The 19,391-nt window shown below is 50.9% G+C and overlaps 1 protein-coding gene across 1 annotated transcript in view; it reads right to left on the reverse strand.

Moving 5' to 3' along the window:
- Positions 1 to 1,145: 1,145 nt before the first annotated feature.
- Positions 1,146 to 19,391, reverse strand: part of LOC117397925 (transcription factor COE2) — a 33,721-nt gene continuing 15,475 nt past the window's right edge. The window contains exons 7-16 of the mRNA XM_059008623.1: positions 11,595 to 11,676; positions 9,586 to 9,727; positions 9,194 to 9,324; positions 8,447 to 8,573; positions 7,402 to 7,490; positions 6,963 to 7,028; positions 6,364 to 6,538; positions 5,940 to 6,122; positions 5,645 to 5,806; positions 1,146 to 2,790 (exon numbers count right to left, since the gene is read on the reverse strand). Of these exons, the coding sequence (XP_058864606.1) occupies positions 2,759 to 2,790; positions 5,645 to 5,806; positions 5,940 to 6,122; positions 6,364 to 6,538; positions 6,963 to 7,028; positions 7,402 to 7,490; positions 8,447 to 8,573; positions 9,194 to 9,324; positions 9,586 to 9,727; positions 11,595 to 11,676 (1,189 nt within the window). The 3' untranslated portion in view covers positions 1,146 to 2,758. The remainder of the gene's footprint in view (positions 2,791 to 5,644; positions 5,807 to 5,939; positions 6,123 to 6,363; positions 6,539 to 6,962; positions 7,029 to 7,401; positions 7,491 to 8,446; positions 8,574 to 9,193; positions 9,325 to 9,585; positions 9,728 to 11,594; positions 11,677 to 19,391) is intronic.

The following is a 19,391-nucleotide window of genomic DNA, read 5'->3' on the forward strand; positions in this document are numbered from 1 at the left end:
CTGGAGACCCCTGCACTGTGCACTGTCCCCCCACACGTGATCCTGCACTTCCAGCCTATGCAATGTCTATCAATCGGAAGTTCATTAAGGACACATTATGGATGATAGAATGAACCAGAGGACTACACAGCGCCTGCATTTTACTCAAATCACATTGCCTTTCAAGCAAGCAGTTTAAAAGGAGATAAAAACTTATTCATAATATAAATACAACAGCCTGGCTCCAATATAAACCCTATAATAATTATTCTGAAATTCAAATCAGGCTCACAGACAGTCCTACCCCAGCAGCAGGTGCTGTAGGTCTTTGAGATCATTGCAGATCCCTGTTGGAGCAGAGAAGGCTCTTCCTGGATCACAGGGAGGGAGTGACCGTCATTATATTACTCTGAGCCTGGATGACCCCTTTACGCATTTCTTTCTGTCTCAACTACACCACCGAGCTGTGAGTCTGCCTCCCAATTGAACACAGGTGTCCAATCACAGACCTGGTGGGCCGTTCCTCTCCAGGTTTAACAGTTCAGATGATATAATTAACTACTGCAGAGTCTGGATGGAGATTTCATTGGATCAATTAAACCATTTGGAACAGGGTTGGAACAAAGACCAGGAGTGAAGTAGATTAGAAATACAGGGTACAGCAAATGCAGTATTTCTGACGTCCACTAGGGGCAGAGTATTGGCGTTACTGACTGCACTCTGGAGAGGACCAGCTACACTCAGAGAGAATAGTGATTGGGGGTCCTTTTGAAGCCACACAGCGAGTTTTAAAAAGTGTTTTGCATCACCTAGAATTTTAGGCTTGACATATATATATATATATATATATATATATATATATATATATATATATATATATATATATATATATATACACTACAATGCGGTATGCAATTCAATACAATACATTATTCAGCAGGTTTTATTTGACTTTATGAAGCAAAACTAGTTAATTCTATAGGGTGATGCAAAACTCTTGGCCACAGCTTGATGGAAATGTAGGACTAATGCCTAGTTTAACTGTGCACGGTAGATTATCACACCAGGAATGATTGCTTATTGTTTATTACACATATTAAATAAATACTCTCCACCCTACAGTATGAATGTTTTTTTTTTATTCGAAAATGATTCAGATCATTTACGTTTCATGACTTCAAATTGTACATTTGACAGTTTTTCTTCCTACTGTTGAGCATGTTTTGAAATAATAAAATCATATAAAATTAGCTGCATTTTCGTTATATCATTGATAATATTTGTATATATATATATTTTTAACAGAACCCTTTACTGTGTAGCGACTGTAGGGATATAGTAGAAACTTAAAAATAATGCAAACAAACCAAAAATACAATAGAAATACCAAAGTCTATACAAAATTAAAAATAATTATATTTTCACAAAAAAATATATATACTGTATATATAAAAAGGTGGTTTAGAAACCATGCATATTTAAAAAAGTGTGCAGCGGAAAAAATAAATAAAATGAAACTGAAAATAAAATTAAAAATGAAACAATAAAACAAAATACTGAAAAGTCCCTTATGCATCGTCATCTCAAAGCAGTGAGGGCTAGAGACATGAGAACATGATAAGCAGAGACCAGCGCAGCTGGGTATAAAAATCTCAAACACACGGAAGTGTAAACACACTAATAAATGAAAATACTGTTCAGATCAGCCAGCTTTTAAAGGGCCGCTAAGCTTTCAAATAATGTCATACTTGCAACATATTGTTTGATTTTATTTTAATAAATCATTTTTTACATTATAGATTAGAATCCGCTGCCAGAGCAGCTTTCTGAATGAATTCTATAATAGAAGGTGGGATTTAACCCTGTTTAGCTCTCCTTTAGTCGTCTGATGAATCAGGTGCTTAACAAATCACAGTAGGGCCGCCCCCTCAGTTTATTCTAACAGTTCCTAATTAGATTTTGCCGAAATAGTTTTGCTTTTGAAAACTTTTCACATCTCACTTTTTTTCCCCTTGTAATTCTTATTTTTATATAGGGAGAGAACTATTCAGCAAGATAATAATAATAATAATAATAATAATAATAATAATAATAATAATAATAATAATAATAATAATAATAATAATAATAGTACAAAAATGGAGAACAAATGGGTTTATATTATGCCTTACTCTAACTATAATAATAAGTTAAATAGTATCATTTTTAAATAATGGACAAAGGGGCAGCAAACGCCGTGCTTGGGTTCTGAGCGTGTCTGTCTGTCGGTCCGATCCCGTCTCAGTTCCTCACAAATAAGAGTTTGTAAAACAGAGCAGAAAGCTTAACTCGTGTCTTTGCAGTTTCCTGGGTGAAATAATGTCCTGATACCAGCTGGTAAAATGCTCAGATCTCTGCGGCTTCAAGTCTGCTGCTCTTGTTCGGTTCCTGTGTGTGTTTGCGAGTCGAGAGAATTGCTCCACATCCCTTTAGTTAAGAGACAGACCCCCTGAATCGTCTCGCAGTCCCCTGTGTGGATGGACAGCAGCTTCGTGCTGCTTTGTCCGCTTGGACAGAAGCATTAGCTTGTTCTCCCCGTGTCGTTTCTGCCAGGTTAGCTACAGGGACCCCTCCAGTCTCCCGGTGTGTTTATCCATACAGTTTGTACCAGGCTCGAGGATCAAGTTAAAAATCCCAAAATGGGGGAGTCCTGAATCCAGGGTTCAATCGGAGGGGGCCTCCCGTTTTGGGGTTCCACTGTCATGCCGTCAGAGGGGATAGGGGGAGGAGGGGAGGTCTCTTACATTGGAGGGATAACAAGACCGGTCATGGCTGGAGAGAGAGAGAGAGAGGGAGAGGGAGAGGGAGAGGGAGAGGGAGAGAGAGAGGGAGAGGGAGAGGGAGAGGGAGAGGGAGAGGGAGAGGTGAGAGGGAGAGAGAGAGGGAGAGGGAGAGGGAGAGGGAGAGAGAGAGGGAGAGGTGAGAGGGAGAGAGAGAGGGAGAGGGAGAGGGAGAGGGAGAGGGAGAGGGAGAGGTGAGAGGGAGAGAGAGAGGGAGAGGGAGAGGGAGAGGGAGAGGGAGAGAGAGAGGGAGAGGGAGAGGGAGAGGGAGAGGTGAGAGGGAGAGAGAGAGGGAGAGGGAGAGGGAGAGGGAGAGAGAGAGGGAGAGGTGAGAGGGAGAGGGAGAGGGAGAGGGAGAGGGAGAGGGAGAGGTGAGGGAGAGGGAGAGGGAGAGGGAGAGGGAGAGGTGAGGGGTTGAGGGAGAGGGAGAGAGAGAGGGAGAGGGAGAGGGAGAGGGAGAGGGAGAGGTGAGGGAGAGGGAGAGGGAGAGGGAGAGGGAGAGGGAGAGGTGAGGGGTTGAGGGAGAGGGAGAGGGAGAGGTGAGGGAGAGGGAGAGGTGAGGGGTTGAGGGAGAGGGAGAGGGAGAGGGAGAGGGAGAGGGAGAGGGAGAGGTGAGGGGTTGAGGGAGAGGGAGAGGGAGAGGTGAGGGAGAGGGAGAGGTGAGGGGTTGAGGGAGAGGGAGAGGGAGAGGGAGAGGGAGAGGGAGAGGGAGAGGTGAGGGGTTGAGGGAGAGGGAGAGGGAGAGGTGAGGGAGAGGGAGAGGTGAGGGGTTGAGGGAGAGGGAGAGGGAGAGGTGAGGGAGAGGGAGAGGTGAGGGGTTGAGGGAGAGGGAGAGGGAGAGGGAGAGGGAGAGGGAGAGGGAGAGGGAGAGGTGAGGGGTTGAGGGAGAGGGAGAGGGAGAGGTGAGGAAGAGGGAGAGGTGAGGGGTTGAGGGAGAGGGAGAGGGAGAGGGAGAGGTGAGAGGGAGAGAGAGAGGGAGAGGGAGAGGGAGAGGGAGAGAGAGAGGGAGAGGTGAGAGGGAGAGAGAGAGGGAGAGGGAGAGGGAGAGGGAGAGGGAGAGGGAGAGGGAGAGGGAGAGGTGAGGGGTTGAGGGAGAGGTAGAGAGAGAGAGGGAGAGGGAGAGGGAGAGGGAGAGGGAGAGGGAGAGAGAGAGGGAGAGGGAGAGGGAGAGGGAGAGGGAGAGGGAGAGGGAGAGGTGAGAGGTTGAGGGAGAGGGAGAGGGAGAGGGATAGGGAGAGGGAGAGGGAGAGGGAGAGAGAGAGGGAGAGGTAGAGAGAGAGGGAGAGGGAGAGAGAGAGGGAGAGGTGAGGGAGAGGGAGAGGGAGAGGTGAGGGGTTGAGGGAGAGGGAGAGGTGAGGGGTTGAGGGAGAGGGAGAGGGAGAGGGAGAGGGAGAGGGAGAGGGAGAGGGAGAGGTGAGGGGTTGAGGGAGAGGGAGAGGGAGAGGTGAGGGAGAGGGAGAGGTGAGGGGTTGAGGGAGAGGGAGAGGGAGAGGGAGAGGGAGAGGGAGAGGGAGAGGGAGAGGGAGAGAGAGAGGTGAGGGAGAGGGAGAGGTGAGGGAGAGGGAGAGGTGAGGGGTTGAGGGAGAGGGAGAGGGAGAGGTGAGGGAGAGGGAGAGGTGAGGGGTTGAGGGAGAGGGAGAGGGAGAGGGAGAGGGAGAGGGAGAGGGAGAGAGAGAGGTGAGGGAGAGGGAGAGGTGAGGGAGAGGGAGAGGTGAGGGGTTGAGGGAGAGGGAGAGGGAGAGGTGAGGGAGAGGGAGAGGTGAGGGGTTGAGGGAGAGGGAGAGGGAGAGGGAGAGGGAGAGGGAGAGGGAGAGGGAGAGGTGAGGGAGAGGGAGAGGTGAGAGGTTGAGGGAGAGGGAGAGGGAGAGGGAGAGGGAGAGGGAGAGGTGAGGGAGAGGGAGAGGTGAGAGGTTGAGGGAGAGGGAGAGGGAGAGGTGAGGGAGAGGGAGAGGTGAGGGGTTGAGGGAGAGGTGAGGGGTTGAGGGAGAGGTGAGGGGTTGAGGGTGAGGGAGAGGGAGAGGGAGAGGGAGAGGTGAGAGGTTGAGGGAGAGGGAGAGGTGAGGGAGAGGGAGAGGGAGAGGGAGAGGGAGAGGGAGAGGGAGAGGGAGAGGTGAGGGGTTGAGGGAGAGGGAGAGGGAGAGGTTGAGGGAGAGGGAGAGGGAGAGGGAGAGGGAGAGGGAGAGGTGAGAGGTTGAGGGAGAGGGAGAGGGAGAGGTGAGGGAGAGGGAGAGGGAGAGGTGAGGGAGAGGGAGAGGTGAGGGGTTGAGGGACAGTTAGCATGTTGCTGCTGTTGTTGTTAATTAATTTACAGGTGGTTCTTTGGGACAGTGGTATCACAATGGCATGTTCACACAGCACACGCTGTTCCATTGCAGTCCCATGGTCCCCTATCAGCACCAGACAGACAGTGTGCTGCCATATATCAGGTCCACTGCACTGTGCGGTATCTGCTCTCAATGCATTGTGATGCCATGGCTGGTAATGCTGTGGTCTGCTGATGGTTTTGCTAGCCAGGGTTTCTGCAGGGCGATCCCGGTGGGGTTAGTGAAAGGGGAGTAAGAGCTTTGCCCCACAGGGCAGGAGCCCCAGTGACTCCCCATCCTGTCTGCGTGAGTGTGAGGGGTGGAAGGGGGGAAGGGGGCTGGGTTCTCATAGCTGCCAGCTTCAGGCAGACTCCCCTGGGGTACTGAGTGCTGACAACTAGCAACCAGACACCCGCACACTCCCACACCATCAAACACAACAAGAGAGAGAAACTGTTTAGGAAAAGAATGGGAAAGTGAGGGGGAGGGCAGGGGGCTATACAGCTATGGCCAAACTTTTATGATACAGACTTTTATGATTACCTCTGAAGCCGTTGCCCCCGACGCCTGGGCAGGCTGGGGAGGGGGAGCCCTGCGGGCGGATGACTGGCGCGAAGGCACTCTTCTGCTTGACCGAGGGGAAGGAGGAGAAGGGCAACATGGAGGCGCCGCCAGAGCCGGGCACTGTGGGGCTGGAGGGCATGACTGTAGGGAGACACGCGAAGGGAAACACAGCCGTTAACAAAGCAATCCACAACACTGCATAAAACACAGCTGCTAACAAGGCAATCCAATGCAGCCCGAGCTTGTGCCTCCTCAGGGTGGAGATGAGACTCACTTCCGTAGGGTGAGGCTGTGGGGGAGGCGCTGGTGAACCCTGGCGAGCCTGGCACTCCGAGCGAGGACATGGGCACCGTGCTGTACCCGTTCATCCCGCCCGCACTGCCGTAGCCACCCTGCTGGGGCGTGGAGGCAGAGGGGTAGCCACGCGGGGACAGGCTGCTGGTGTTCCGGATGTAACCTGGAGCAGCAAGAAACAAGAAGGGTTACATATTGGGCTTTTCATACCTTGCATTGACTCTCCTGAAGTGCGGATTAGCTGTTATAAACTCTGCACGCTCAGGGATTACCGCCAGCATGGAAGTAAGTATTACAGCATTAAACAGGGTTTATCTTTAATCCCCAGCTGACACAGAGACAGAGGCAGGTTACTGCGTGATCCCGCTGGACTATGGCACACACCCAGAGATTGGAGGGCTTACCTTGCCCGTTCTGGCTGGGATCTCCGATGCTGACCCCCAGCTGGCTGCTGTAGGAGTTGAGCCCCATGACACTGCCGTGGGCCGGGGAGCTGGGCAGGGCCTGGAGCTGACTGTGAGAGCGAGGGACGCTGTACAGAGCCTCCGCGATATCTGCTGCACGCTTCAACAGCATGTCCTGAGAGAGGGGGAGAGATAGAGAGAGTGAGAGAGGGTTAGGGACTGAGAGAGGGGGAGAGATAGAGTGAGTGAGAGAGGGTTAGGGACTGAGAGAGGGGGAGAGATAGAGTGAGTGAGAGAGGGTTAGGGACTGAGAGAGGGGAGATAGATTTAGAGAGAGTGAGAGAGGGTTAGGGACTGAGAGAGGGGGAGAGATTTAGAGAGAGAGTGAGAGAGGGTTAGGGACTGAGAGAGAGGAGAGAGTGAACATCAGAGACAGAGAGGGAAAGTGAGAAAACAGGAGACAGAAAAAGTTGAGAGCTTTTGAGACAGAGAGGGAGAGAGAGAGAGAGAGAGAGAGAGAGAGAGAGAGAGAGAGAGAGAGAGAGAGAGACTAAAACAGAATGAGAGAGAGAGACACAGACAGACAGGCAGTTAGCTACCTGGTTACTCTGTGCGTTTCCATACAGAGCCTCCACCAGGTCAGCAGCTCTCTTGAGAAGCATCTCCTGCAGAGACACAAACACAGGGGAGCAAAGTTAACAGGAGCACAGTGGAGTCCCGAGTCTTGCTGTCTAGAGAGAGCCACGTGGCTCCAGTGGATGTCCAGTGGGGTGTGTCTGCAGCACGTACGGTACGAGGGCAGTCCCACGAGAGCTGTCCAAGGTGCTGAACCACACTCAGGGTTCCTCCCTTCACTGGACCACGGGTTACTTTTGACCCAGAGAAACGTTTTTATTTTTCTTAAACGCCAAGAGAGTTCAGAACTGCATTCAACTACTATACAGTATAGTAACCCTTAGAAAAGTTTGGGGTAGTGTGAGGGGAGGCTGTCCTCAGGGAGTCAGGGTGGGGGTCGTGTGAGGGGAGGGGTCCTCTCACCTTGGCCAGCCTGTCTGGGTCTCCTGGGTGTCTGGGAATGACCTTCTGGAGACGCTGGAAGCCGTAGTCAATGGTGGGTTCGTTCAGGGCTGAGGAGAAACAGGAAGTCCAGGTGTTTACTAGAAGCACCCTGTTACTGGTGTTCTGTGAACCAGCAGTACAATGGCAGGGTCCATTTCCACATGCATTGGTTTATTAAAGCTCATGAAAGAGGAAAGACATCACTCCCTCTCCTTTAACCCTCTCCCCTCCCCTCCCCTCCCCTCCCCTCTCCCCTCCCCTCCCCTCCCCTCCCCTCCCTTCCCCCCACACAGTTATCCCAGTCCCCGGAGAGCCCTGAGCACACAGACCTCAGTCTTGCTCTGGGGGCTCTGCTCCAGTGTAATGTTACACTTTTTCAGACCGCAAAGCTGGCTGCTGAATCCCAGCAGGACCAGGCAGAGGAAGCTTCAAGAGAGCAGCGAGCCCGGAGATCTCACCCGAGAGCTGACACTTCTCTGGGGGAGCCGGCGCAGCTCAGTCATACACAGGGCCTCCCTGCTGCCCTCACTGAAGATCCTGGAGCTAATCAATCACTGTTGGAAATCTTCCCTTGGAACGCAGACTGTGTCACAGACCCTTGATTAAAAAAGCCCCACACTTAAGGATCTAGTCCGTGCTCTCTCGATACATGGACATGTGTGTCTGCTTAGGACAGATGGCTGCTTATTCAAGATCCCTCTCTCATTCACTTGTATTGAAATAGTCCTGGGGGTCACTGGCTGGTAAGAGCAGGCCAGCTCTTAGTCCAGTGGCATTTAAAGTACATGCCAGTAACTCTTACCTAATCTGTTACGCCATCATATTTTTCGATGGGAAAGATGTATTTTGAGACAGCTTTGACTGGAGGAAGTCATTTTAGTGTCTCTGTGCCTCTGGCTTGTGAAGTTGCTTGAAATCGAGATACACGGCCAAGACACTTATAAACGAACATCCCTTTGCAAGCCCAGTGCATCCTGCGGTGGAGGCTGTGCATTTGATCAGAGCAGTGATTGGAGGAGCTCACCTGTGTATATGAAGCGGCCTGGCGCCCCCTTGCAGAACTGCTTGGACTTGTAGGACAGGGTCACCTCCACCACTCCAGGGATGTGCCGGGGAGGGGTCTGCACGCGAATGGCATGGGGCGTGATCAGCTGCAACACAGCAAGAAGCATTCAAACAATCCGTCTCCATTCAAGAGACTTTCTCTGATCTGCTGTACTGATAGGCATCAGTAGAATGGTCCAATGGCACATTACAATGGCATGAACACACAATCCACACTGCAGTCCCACGGTCCCCTATCAGCACCAGACAGACAGTGTGCTGCCGTATCAGGACGGTGCAGTATCTGCTCCCGGTGCATTATGGGTAGCTGGTAATGCTGTGGTCTGCTGCTGGTTCTGCTAGCTAGGGTCACTGGGATTAGACTGGGATTCCTGGAAGGCGATGCAGGAATGTGTGTGTCGAGTCTGCAAGCCAGTCACCTGACCGCCTCTCGCAATGAAATGCATTCACATGGGAAGGAAACGGGAGCTGGGGTCAAGGGTCGCCCTTCCTTTGCAATCTGGGGCTGTATTTCACCAGGAAGGCGTCTGACACCCTTTCCCAGCGTGAATTCCGATCAGTGCACACGGACAAAAATCTCACATCTTGACAGAATATACTATACCCCCACCCCCCACCCCGAAGCACTAGCATGAAGTTTAGCTGCCCCAGCACTGCGCTAGAGCCCCCCTCTGCCCCCTGCTCGCTCTCCGTTCGGTCCCCTCACCTCACTCCAGACCAGCATGGTCCCGAAGACCACCTGAAGCCCATCGAAGAAGTGCTCTCCAATGACCATGACCATGGCGCCTCCTGTTGTCCAGCCCTCGCTAGGACTGACGGCTTTGATACAGGGCGTGGCTGCAGGACCAGAGAGAGAGAGAGAGAGAGAGAGAGAGAGAGATGTGAGAGTCACAAGGACGCAGACGGTCGAGCATACATAGAGTTCATTTAGAAGGAGCTAAAAACTGTTCACACAACAGAGGAAAAAAAAAGGTTTTACAATTTGCGGGACTGAAATCGCGCGTGTCTCTGTGTTCCTGCATGTGCGTGCCATGTGTTTGGAGGGAGCGTGTGCGCATGCGTGTGCGTGCCGTGTGTTTGAAGGGCGCGTGTCCGTACCGTACTCCATGCCAGGCTCTGTCGCGTCCGAGGGGTCAAGCCTCCGGGCGCGTCGTCCGTGCTTTGAGTTGTTGTGGACGAACATGTTGTCGGACACCGCCAGGACATGACCGTCCACATTGACCGTCGTGGAGAGGACCACCTGCAGGGGGCAGCACACACAGACCGGAGGTTAGTGCCCACAGCTCACAGGAGCATTGCAAATAGGATTGAAGCAATACAAGGCATGCTCTTTAATACACTGTAAATCCCATTGGTGAAAGAATGGGAAACATGGGGAAGAGATGGAAACTGAAGAGAAGCACAATTGTGGAGAGTGGTAGAGCCCAGGCAAGTGTGCTTCATCTGAGATAGTCAGTGTAAAGCACAGGGACTCCGAGACGAATGAGGGAACAATTTGAAAAGAGATTCTGGAAAAAAACATCACAGCAAGGGTTTGACGTCAAATCAGAAACACCTGCCACAACACTGTCGATAAACTGTACTTCCACATGATGCCACTGTTTCAAAGCGAGTCCTTTACATTGAACTGGAGGGATACGTGACCCATCGTCACGGTTACCAGCCTCCAGTTCCTTCAGAGAACTTGCATTGAGGGTGAAAATCTTCAGAAGTCAACACTGAGACCTCAACACATGCATTCCTGCAGAAGGAAGCACCTGTCCAGTGAGTGCCTGTGATCAGCCCTCTGTCAAAGCCTGTACAGTCTTCTCCCCAGTCCTCTCCCCAGTCTATCATTAATCCAGACCTGCCTTCCTTTCCCTTCCCTTCCCTGCCAGAAACAAGAACCGTGGGTGTGCGGGAGAAGGGATCAGCCATGACCGCTCCACACATGGAAGCAATTATCTTTTGATAAATTGTGGAAATAATGTAATCCTTGGAATACAATGCTCCTCCACCTCCCTCGCCCCTCTCGCTGCTCACCAGATCAAATCATCGACCCATTACCAGCGTTAACGTGAACCAGAGGCCCAGGAAGGGCCGAGGCTGGGGATTGGGTGGAGCGGCCCACTCACAACCTCCCTGACCTTTCACCTCAGCACCCATTGGACGAGTGCTGCTTGTTGTAAAGAAGAATGGGATTGGTGTGAAATGAGAATATAAAGTTTACTGCAGTATCCCCTAGTAAAAACACTGCAAACCACTGAGAGATGTGGTACAGTATACTGTACTGTAGTAATGACATGTATAGCAAGATAAAATGCTAAGAGACTTGGAGGCTGTGTGGTCTATTGGTTACAGCTGAGGGACTGGGAGGGAGGGAGGCAGTGGGGTCTAGTGGTTAGAGCTGAGGGACTGGCTGAGAGGGAGGCAGTGGGGTCTAGTGGTTACAGCTGAGGGACTGGGAGGGAGGGAGGCAGTGGGGTCTAGTGGTTAGAGCTGAGGGACTGGCTGAGAGGGAGGCAGTGGGGTCTAGTGGTTAGAGCTGAGGGACTGGGAGGGAGGGAGGCAGTGTGGCTCTAGTGATTAGAGCTGTGAGGGAGTCAGTGAGGTTTAGTCTATATTAATCATATACTGCCATGAAGGAGTTAACAAAAACATGAAATCTGGGAAAAGAAAACAGATTCGATCTTCTGGTGCTGAATGGTAGAGGAAGTGAGGCGGGAGTCTCCCTAGTGACCACTTCCTGGGTCACGGAGCCTGACCTCTGCATCTGGAGCCAATCACTCAACTCTTGACAACTTCCTGAAACACCTCTATCCATTTCCTGTCTCACTCCCCCCCTCAGACAACTCCCCTGGAAAAAAACCTCACACACACTTACTGTGGTATCCCCCTGGTAAAAGCACAGCACAGTGTAGTAAAACACAAAGATAATGAACCAGCCCCTTCTCAAAGCACAGAGAAGATAATGAACCAGCCCCCTTCTCAAAGTGTACTGCGGGATCCCTTAGTAAAAGCTTAGAAAGACAGATGGTTAGACAGATAAAGCAGATAGATGGGGATACAGACAGGCAGGCAGGCAGGCAGACAGACAGACAGGCAGGCAGACAGACAGACAGGCGTACCTGGAAACGCCGCATGTCTCGCGGGTTCCCTGCTGTCTTCAGACAGTTCTGGTTGCACTTGAGGAAGAACTTCAAGAAAAATCTGTAGGGGAAGAAAAATAATATATACAACGTCAACATTGCAGAAATCCATTTCCTGTGGCAAATGAAGCAGCGATTCTGCACGGCAGGGCAGTGCATTCTAATGCTACAGATCCGAACGGGATTGGTTTAGTGTGGGAAGATCAGAGCTACCTTTCAACACAAGTGATCCACATTAATCCAAGCTGCCATGAAGAAAGCGATTTGCTACCAGGAAGAAACAGCTGATTGTGGTCTGTTGGGTAATTGATGAACAGCACAAGAACAGGGGGCTGTGGTAATAATGCCTGTGCTTTTAAAAGGTACGAGACTGGATTTGGAAGCCTTGGCTGGTACATGTTAACCACTTGAAATGCTGGCGCACCTGCATTCATTAGAACATGAGAAACAACAGATAGCCCCCCCCCCCGGCCACAGCGGGGGTTTGAAACACCCTCCCGGGTTTTAGAAGGCTCTAGACTCTTTGCAGTGTGTGGTGGATCAATGGCGTTTGAAACTCCACACAAACCCATCTCTCTGTCTCTCTCTCTTTCTCTCTCTCAGACTCTGAAGGGTGGCCAGCGGTCCCTGAAAAATAATTCAGACGCTGCGGAGAAGCCCCAAATCCCAGGTGAGCTCGGCTCAGCTCCCTTTCCCGTCGCCATGGCAACCAAGTTTTGCCGCAATCCCAAAGCCCCCTTGCTGCTCATGAGCTGCTTGTGTGTGTGTGTGTGTGTGTGTGTGTGTGTGTGTGTGTGTGTGTGTGTGTGTGTGTGTGAGACGAGACTGGCAGGAGGATTGCTCACAAAACAGTGTGCGCTACAACCAGACAGGGTCTCTCTGATACAAAACACAACACAAAACCACTGCTACCCTCCATCCCAGTCCCTCAGCTCTAACCACTAGACCACACTGCCTCCCTCCCAGTCCCCTCAGCTCTAACCACTAGACCACACTGCTTCCATCCCTCCCAGTCTCTCAGCTCTAACCACTAGACCACACTGCCTCCCTCCCTCCCAGTCTCTCAGCTCTAACCACTAGACCACACTGCCTCCCTCCCTCCCAGTCCCTCAGCTGTAACCACTAGACCACACTGCCTCCCTCCCTCCCAGTCCCTCAGCTCTAACCACTAGATCTCACTGCCTCCCTCCCTCCCAGTCCCTCAGCTCAAACCACTAGACCACACTGCTTCCCTCCCAGTCCCTCATCTCTAATCACTAGACCATACTGCTTCCCTCCCTCCCAGTCCCTCAGTTCTGTCCACAAGTTCCCAGAGTGTTCTACCCTGCCCCTAGAGGTTGCCTTCTATACAACAGAACAGACTCCAAGCACGTCTGTCGGGATTCTGGGCTCAGCTCTTGCTGTTGTTACGAAGACGAACTTTTCACCTCCCTCCCCAATCCCCCACCCCGCCCCGCCCTGCCCCGCCCTGCCCCGCCCCCCAGCACACACACACACACACACACACACGCACACACACATACACACACACACTCACGCACACACACACACACACACACGCACACACACATACACACACGCACACACACACACACACACGCACACACACACACACACACACTCACAGCTGCACATTTTGTAAATGAAGGTGAGAATCGTCTGCATTCATTAGCATACATTACCCGGACCTCCTTTCCACTTAACATGCAAATCTACGGCTGTGTTACCCAACACCTTCTGCCACACATTAATTTGCTGAATTATAATTAGACTAATCTTGCATAATTAATAAGCGGGGGACTCTCTCGAAATCTCTCCTTTGTTTTTAATTTATCTATCAGTTGTTGTTTTTTTTCCCGGGGTCTGTGAAAACTCCTCGGAACGGAGAAAGAGAGAGTGTGGGAGTTAAACTGCAGTGAAGTCATTTGGGAGACAGTCCAACAGTCACTACCACTAGCATCTAGCACATATTTGAGTGCGAACGGCCCTAAAATGATCCCAGCCTTGTGCGATATTAAAGCTGCACCCCCTGTTCAGTGGGACAGCAGATCAGACTTGATTAGGAGGATATGACAGCCGGTGTTCGGTTGGAAGGTGCTTCCACATTCAAGCCTGCACAGATGACATCATGGAATCCAAGCAAATGGAAATCACGCTGAACTGTGCTTGGATTGAAAACGCCGGGTGATGAAAAACAGCGCCTCTTATGGGCCACAGTGGAGCACAACATGTAGCTTCACTTCTCTATTGCTTAAACCCCCAAACTCAGTTTGGGGGGGTTTGACTGATCAGCAGAAGACACTGCAATTCCCGAATGATCTTCACTGACGAAGCAGACAGCCAGTGTCACTCCAATGGCAATGCAATGCAACCACATGGTAGCACAATGGCAGCTACAGTGTGATGCCAATAGGATCTCAAGGCTATGAACACACAATCCACATGGCTGGTAATCCACGGCAGTCCCATGGTACCACATCAACACCAGACAGACAGTGTGCTGCCGTATCAGCACCACTGCACTGTGCAGTATCTGCTCCCAATGCACTGTGTTGGCAATGCTGCTGATGGTCCTGCTAGCCAGGGCTGCTTTAGTGCAACACATTGGGATTCCAATGGGATCTCAATGGGGTTTACTGGAAACACACCCACTCTCTCTCTCAGGATGGTGTGTCAGCGCGGAGCAGTTTTGCTTTACTGTCGCCTGTAATCAGGATCCTCATCCCCCTTTCCTTCTCCCCTCAGTCCCTCTCCCCCCTCTCTCTCTCCTCTATCCACGATGTGCATGGGATTGGGTAGAGCTATGCATGTGGTAGTGTCCTCCACTCGCTGTCTGTCATTATCGGAGAGGGGGGGGGGTGTCCCTGGGATTTGAAGGGGGGGAGTGTGGGTGCATATGACAGGTGAAGGACAGGTCTGCTCAGTGTGTCTTTAATATTCATCCTCCTCTCAGGAGCTCCCCAGCCTCCCTGCCTGTCTGTCTGTCTGTCTCTCTCTCTCTCTCTCTCTCTCTCTCTCTCTCTCTCTCTCTCTCTCTCTCTCTTAGGGTGGTAAGGGAGGGAGCAGTTCAGTCTCCATGCTTCAAGCCTGCCCTGGACTTTCTCTTAGAGTTAAGGGTTCAGTCCAGTCTCTTAACTGTTGTGCATTGGTTTGTTTTGAGGTGTGGGTGACAGCGAAGGTGCCTGAGTGCTAAGCTGAAGCAGCTGTATCTCTCCAGAGATTCGACTCCTCAGCTTCAGAGCTGGGTTTACTAATACACTCGACCTGTGATGCTGCACGTTATTACTCACACAAACACAAGCTGTTGGTTAAAGATTGTTTCTCAATCCACGGCAAACCTCGCTGCTGCTAAAAATAAAAACCTCCGAGCTTGTCAGTCCTGCTCCGTCGCCGCGGAGACAAGTCCCGCCCCTGGAGACGGGCGCTAATTAGCGACACAGCAGCAGGTGCGAGGGAGATCGTTTGGTAATTAAGATTGTTTACTTGTTGTTCTTCAATAATTAGGTTCTGCTGGTTGCTAATAATGCACTGCCAGCTTTCTATTTCTCTCTGGTCTGACCGGCAGTAGCAACTGTTTGCATTGACTTTAACATGGGAAATGTATCCTGACTATAGAGGCCAGCTGTCAAGAGAACCACTTTTTTACACTCCCTGGAGCGTCATTTTTTCAGGTTTCATTCCTGAAAAATCTCTCAAGCAGGACCATGAGCAGCCATGGCAACACAATGGACTGGGAGCAGGTTTTGCACAGTCCAGCAGTCCTGATACAGCAGCACACTGTCTACCAGTACTGTCTAACATCCTGCCTCCTGCTAGCAGGAGAATACAACAGGATCCTTGCCAACCCAGACCTCGATCCTGCTCCACCAGACCACCTCAAGTCTGGAAGACCGTTCTGGACTCACGCCTCCACACTTTGATCCTCAGGTAAGGACACTTGCATGCCGGAGCCACGGATCCTGGTCTGATCAACTTTCCAAACGAAGCCCTGATAGAAGATCTGACAAAGGAGCCCCCTGGTATCCCTCTCCCTCAGAGACTGGTCCAAACTCAACCGGATAAAAACTACACCCAGGAGGTGCGTCCTGCAGTGAAGTCCAGTCTACCGACCACACTGTGAACCATTGCCCGCACCTGAAAGTCATTTAGTGATACCCAGACCATTAAATGGCTTTCAAACCTCAATATAGAACTGTAGTCGTTGTGTTTCGACACGCCATACGAGAAGAAGATGACTGCCACATGCTGTATTGCACTTTGCTGTGCTTTTACTGTAGGAAACTTTTTGAGAGCGTATCTGCGCTTTGTCACGGCAATGACAGATTCCGTGGATTTAATTAGGACAAGAATGCATGGGAAGAACGTCTCCCATCGAAGAAACTGGGATCCCTGGAGATTTAACTGTTCAATCGGAGAAGGGAAGAGGGAGGAAGAGACGAGGGGGGTTGGAGAGAGAGAGAGAGAGACAGAGAGAGAGAGGTTGACTCTCTTGGGAGCGGGAGAAAGAGGAGGGAGAGGAGGGAGCGATAAGAAGGGGGAGAGAGGAGAGTGTTGATTCTCTTCGAAGAAAGAGAGAGGGTACAGAGAAATGGTAAAAAGGGAAGGGGGAGCGAGGGTGGAAGAAAGAAAATGGAGAGATAAAGAAGGGAAGGGTAGAAGGAGAAGAGAGAGGGAGAAGGGGAGAGGGTTTGAGAAGCTAGAAGGCTTGATTGAGAGGGAGAGAGGGAGAGAGAGGGAAGGAAGAGACAGAGAGAGAGGGAGGGGGAAAGGGAGAGACAGAGATTGAGGGATCTGGCTCTGACGCCATTCATCTCACCACAGAACTTCTCCCGTGACAGGAGGACCGAGGCAAAACTAGAAAAACAGATGTGAGCCATTAAAATACATTCAGGGCTTCAGTCCCTCTGCTCTAGTGCTCACCCCTCAGCACTGTGCTTCAGAGCCAGGGGTGTGGCTACATGGAGTGGGGGCGGGGATAGATACACATGGGTGTGGCTTATCGGATGAGTGGGCGGGGTTATCTGGTTTATGGGTGGGGTTATCTGGTTGGTTATAGATTGTGTTTTTCACACCAGTGTTTCCAGTTGATCAGTTATTGATTGACTATTTATTTATTTATAATAATAATGGATTAAGTTTTATAAATCGGACGGGTCACATATCTGAAGACAGAACGGTATCGTATTGTATTGGCTTTGAGCTGGCACCAAGGCAACACATCTGCTACTAGGAACCGGACGTAACACCTAGTCCTGTCTATTAGAGGTGCAGGCAGGTGGAATTGCTAACGAATGCTTTAAAATCAGTTTTCTTACCTCTTATTAGCTTTAGATAACAATATTACTGGCCTCCCTTTTACTGCGCTGAGAAGCGTTTGGTCTCAGCTGTGTCTCTGTCAGTCTCTCGGGGGACCCCCGCTCTCCAGCACTCACACAGGTCAGGGGTCAGGCTCAGGGGTTCCCTGGGGATTGGCTGATTGTTCCTGCAGGCCCCGCCCCACTCGTTACTGATGAGGCCCCCCCCCCCCCCCGTCACCTGACACATCATCAACTGCACCCGCAGCACAGAGTGATAATTCACCCCATCCAGTAACTCCCCAGACATTGTACAGTCGTCTGTAGCAGTGTGCGCTGTGCAGTGGAGTTAATTAGTGTCCTGGCCATTTTAAGCACCTATGGGCCGATGCTAAATGTGACATGAATTATAAGCATATGATAGGTAGATAGATAGCAAAAAAAAAATAATCGATAAGAGCATGAAATAATTCTCTCATTGTTCTCTCCCTCTCTCACGGGGGTGTCCCATCAGACTGCAGTGAGAGGGGTCACCAGGGTCAACCTGCAGGACGACTGACCCCTGACCCCTCTAATGGGGCATGGAGCCCTGTGCAAAATAAGACCAGCGTTCCACATACCAGAGCGGGACCTTTCACACCATCCAAACACCTCGGGGGGGGTCTCACCTTACCCCAGACTAAGACCCCCCCCCCCCCGGTGCACAAGTCTCCATCCACACCGAACACAGGGAATGTTTTAGAACTGGAGAAAACTAGAATCAAGCAGACAAGCAGACAAGCATTTTGGCTACTGCCTTCATCAGTGTTACTTCGGCTCATGCAGGGGTGTCCAAAGCAGTGCCTGTTACTTTGTGAGTTGATTTCGTTAGCCCATCAGTAACCTCAAACACTCGTTCCCGTAGCAACGGCCAAGGCAGATTCTGAGGATTACTCCATCACCACAGACAGGGCTGACAGCTTTTCAGATGAGACTCCCTGCGATCGCCTGGTTAAACTGTACTGACTGATTCACAGGGGGTTCAGCAAGGCTCTGCGTGTGAATAGAGTGAGGAGGGTAATGAAGTTAGCAGAGCCCAGCACTGCCCTCAGAGAGGAGGATGTGCTGGACAGTGATCTACGACTCAGCAAACTTCAAACAGCATGAGGAAGAGCCTTCACTAGACTGCGCTGATGAGGGCTGCAGAGAGAGGCTGTGTGCCTGCAGAGGACACGTCTAGCACATAGAATGTACTGTGCCAATAACAAAAGAGAGGGAAGAGAGGAAGGAAGGAAGGAAGGAAGAGAAAAACAAAAAAGAAAGAAGCTAGGAAGGAAAGAATGACAAGAAGGAAGGAAAGTACCAAAGAATAAAAGAAGGAAAGAAAGAATACGTGAGAGAAAGAGCAGTAAGAAGGAAAGGTAAGAGAGATGGAGAGAAAGTGAGAGTGAGGAGGGAGGAGAGAGAGAGAGAGGGGGGAGAAGAGACAGAAAGTGGGGAGGGAGAGATGGACAGAGGGGAAGAGAGAGAAGGGGGACAAAAGAGAGAAGAGAGAAAGTGAGAGAGAGGGAAGAGAGAAGAAAGAGGTGAGAATTATAGAGGGAGAGGAGAGAAATGAGAAGGGGAGAATTATAGAGAGGGGGAGTGGAGCAGGAGCCATGGAGCAGGGTGGCGTGGTGGGAGTCTTCTCCCTCCCTCCCTCCCTCCCTCCCTCTCTCCCTGCCTGCCTGCCTGCCTGGGAGCCTGGTGCAGTTCCAGGGGGATGATTTAGGAGAGGGATGAGGGGAACGTGTGAAGAGACCGGTATGGAATCACTCAGGCCTCTGAAATGAGAGCCAGACCTTTGCTAATTTACAGCCCGTGGCTAATCCACAGCAAATGCCAGGGGCTGCGAGGAGATGGAGGCTGTCTGGGGCTCAGCATGCCTGCTGTGAGTCTGTCATCACACACACTGGCAGGGCTAACTGACTCATCAATACAATCACACCAAGGAACATGAACCTAGCAAGCAGGGACCCAGGGTCGGGGCCCGGGTGCCTCTCAACGCACAAGCTAATCCAATTCAAGCCACCTCTTTCTGGTCCAGAAGCACTGATTCCTCCGAATCCCCGTTGAGTTTGGCTTGTAACACATTTGCGTTCTCTGATTCTTGGTAATAGGTTACAGAAGGACTGAGTGCACGCAGACTCAGTAATGCAGGAGACTTGCACCTGCAAAGAGCACAACCTCTCCTTTATTAATAATCCTCTAAATCACAAACATCAAAACTGTCCTTTCCAAATTCTCAAATTCAAACAATTGCACAAGGGCAGCTGCAATGGGATGAAGCTGCTATTGGTAGCAGGGAGATTTTCCTACCATCGACAGATTAATGGTAGGACAATGGTATCGTATACACGATTAGCTGTATTATCAATATTTCGACCAATTCCTTGTCTACTTGTTTCTTAAGCTTTTAACTGAGAACGATATGTATAGCTTGATAAGTGAATAGAAAACGTCA

Source organism: Acipenser ruthenus, chromosome 37 (genome assembly GCF_902713425.1).
Source record: "Acipenser ruthenus chromosome 37, fAciRut3.2 maternal haplotype, whole genome shotgun sequence".
NCBI lineage: Eukaryota > Metazoa > Chordata > Actinopteri > Acipenseriformes > Acipenseridae > Acipenser > Acipenser ruthenus.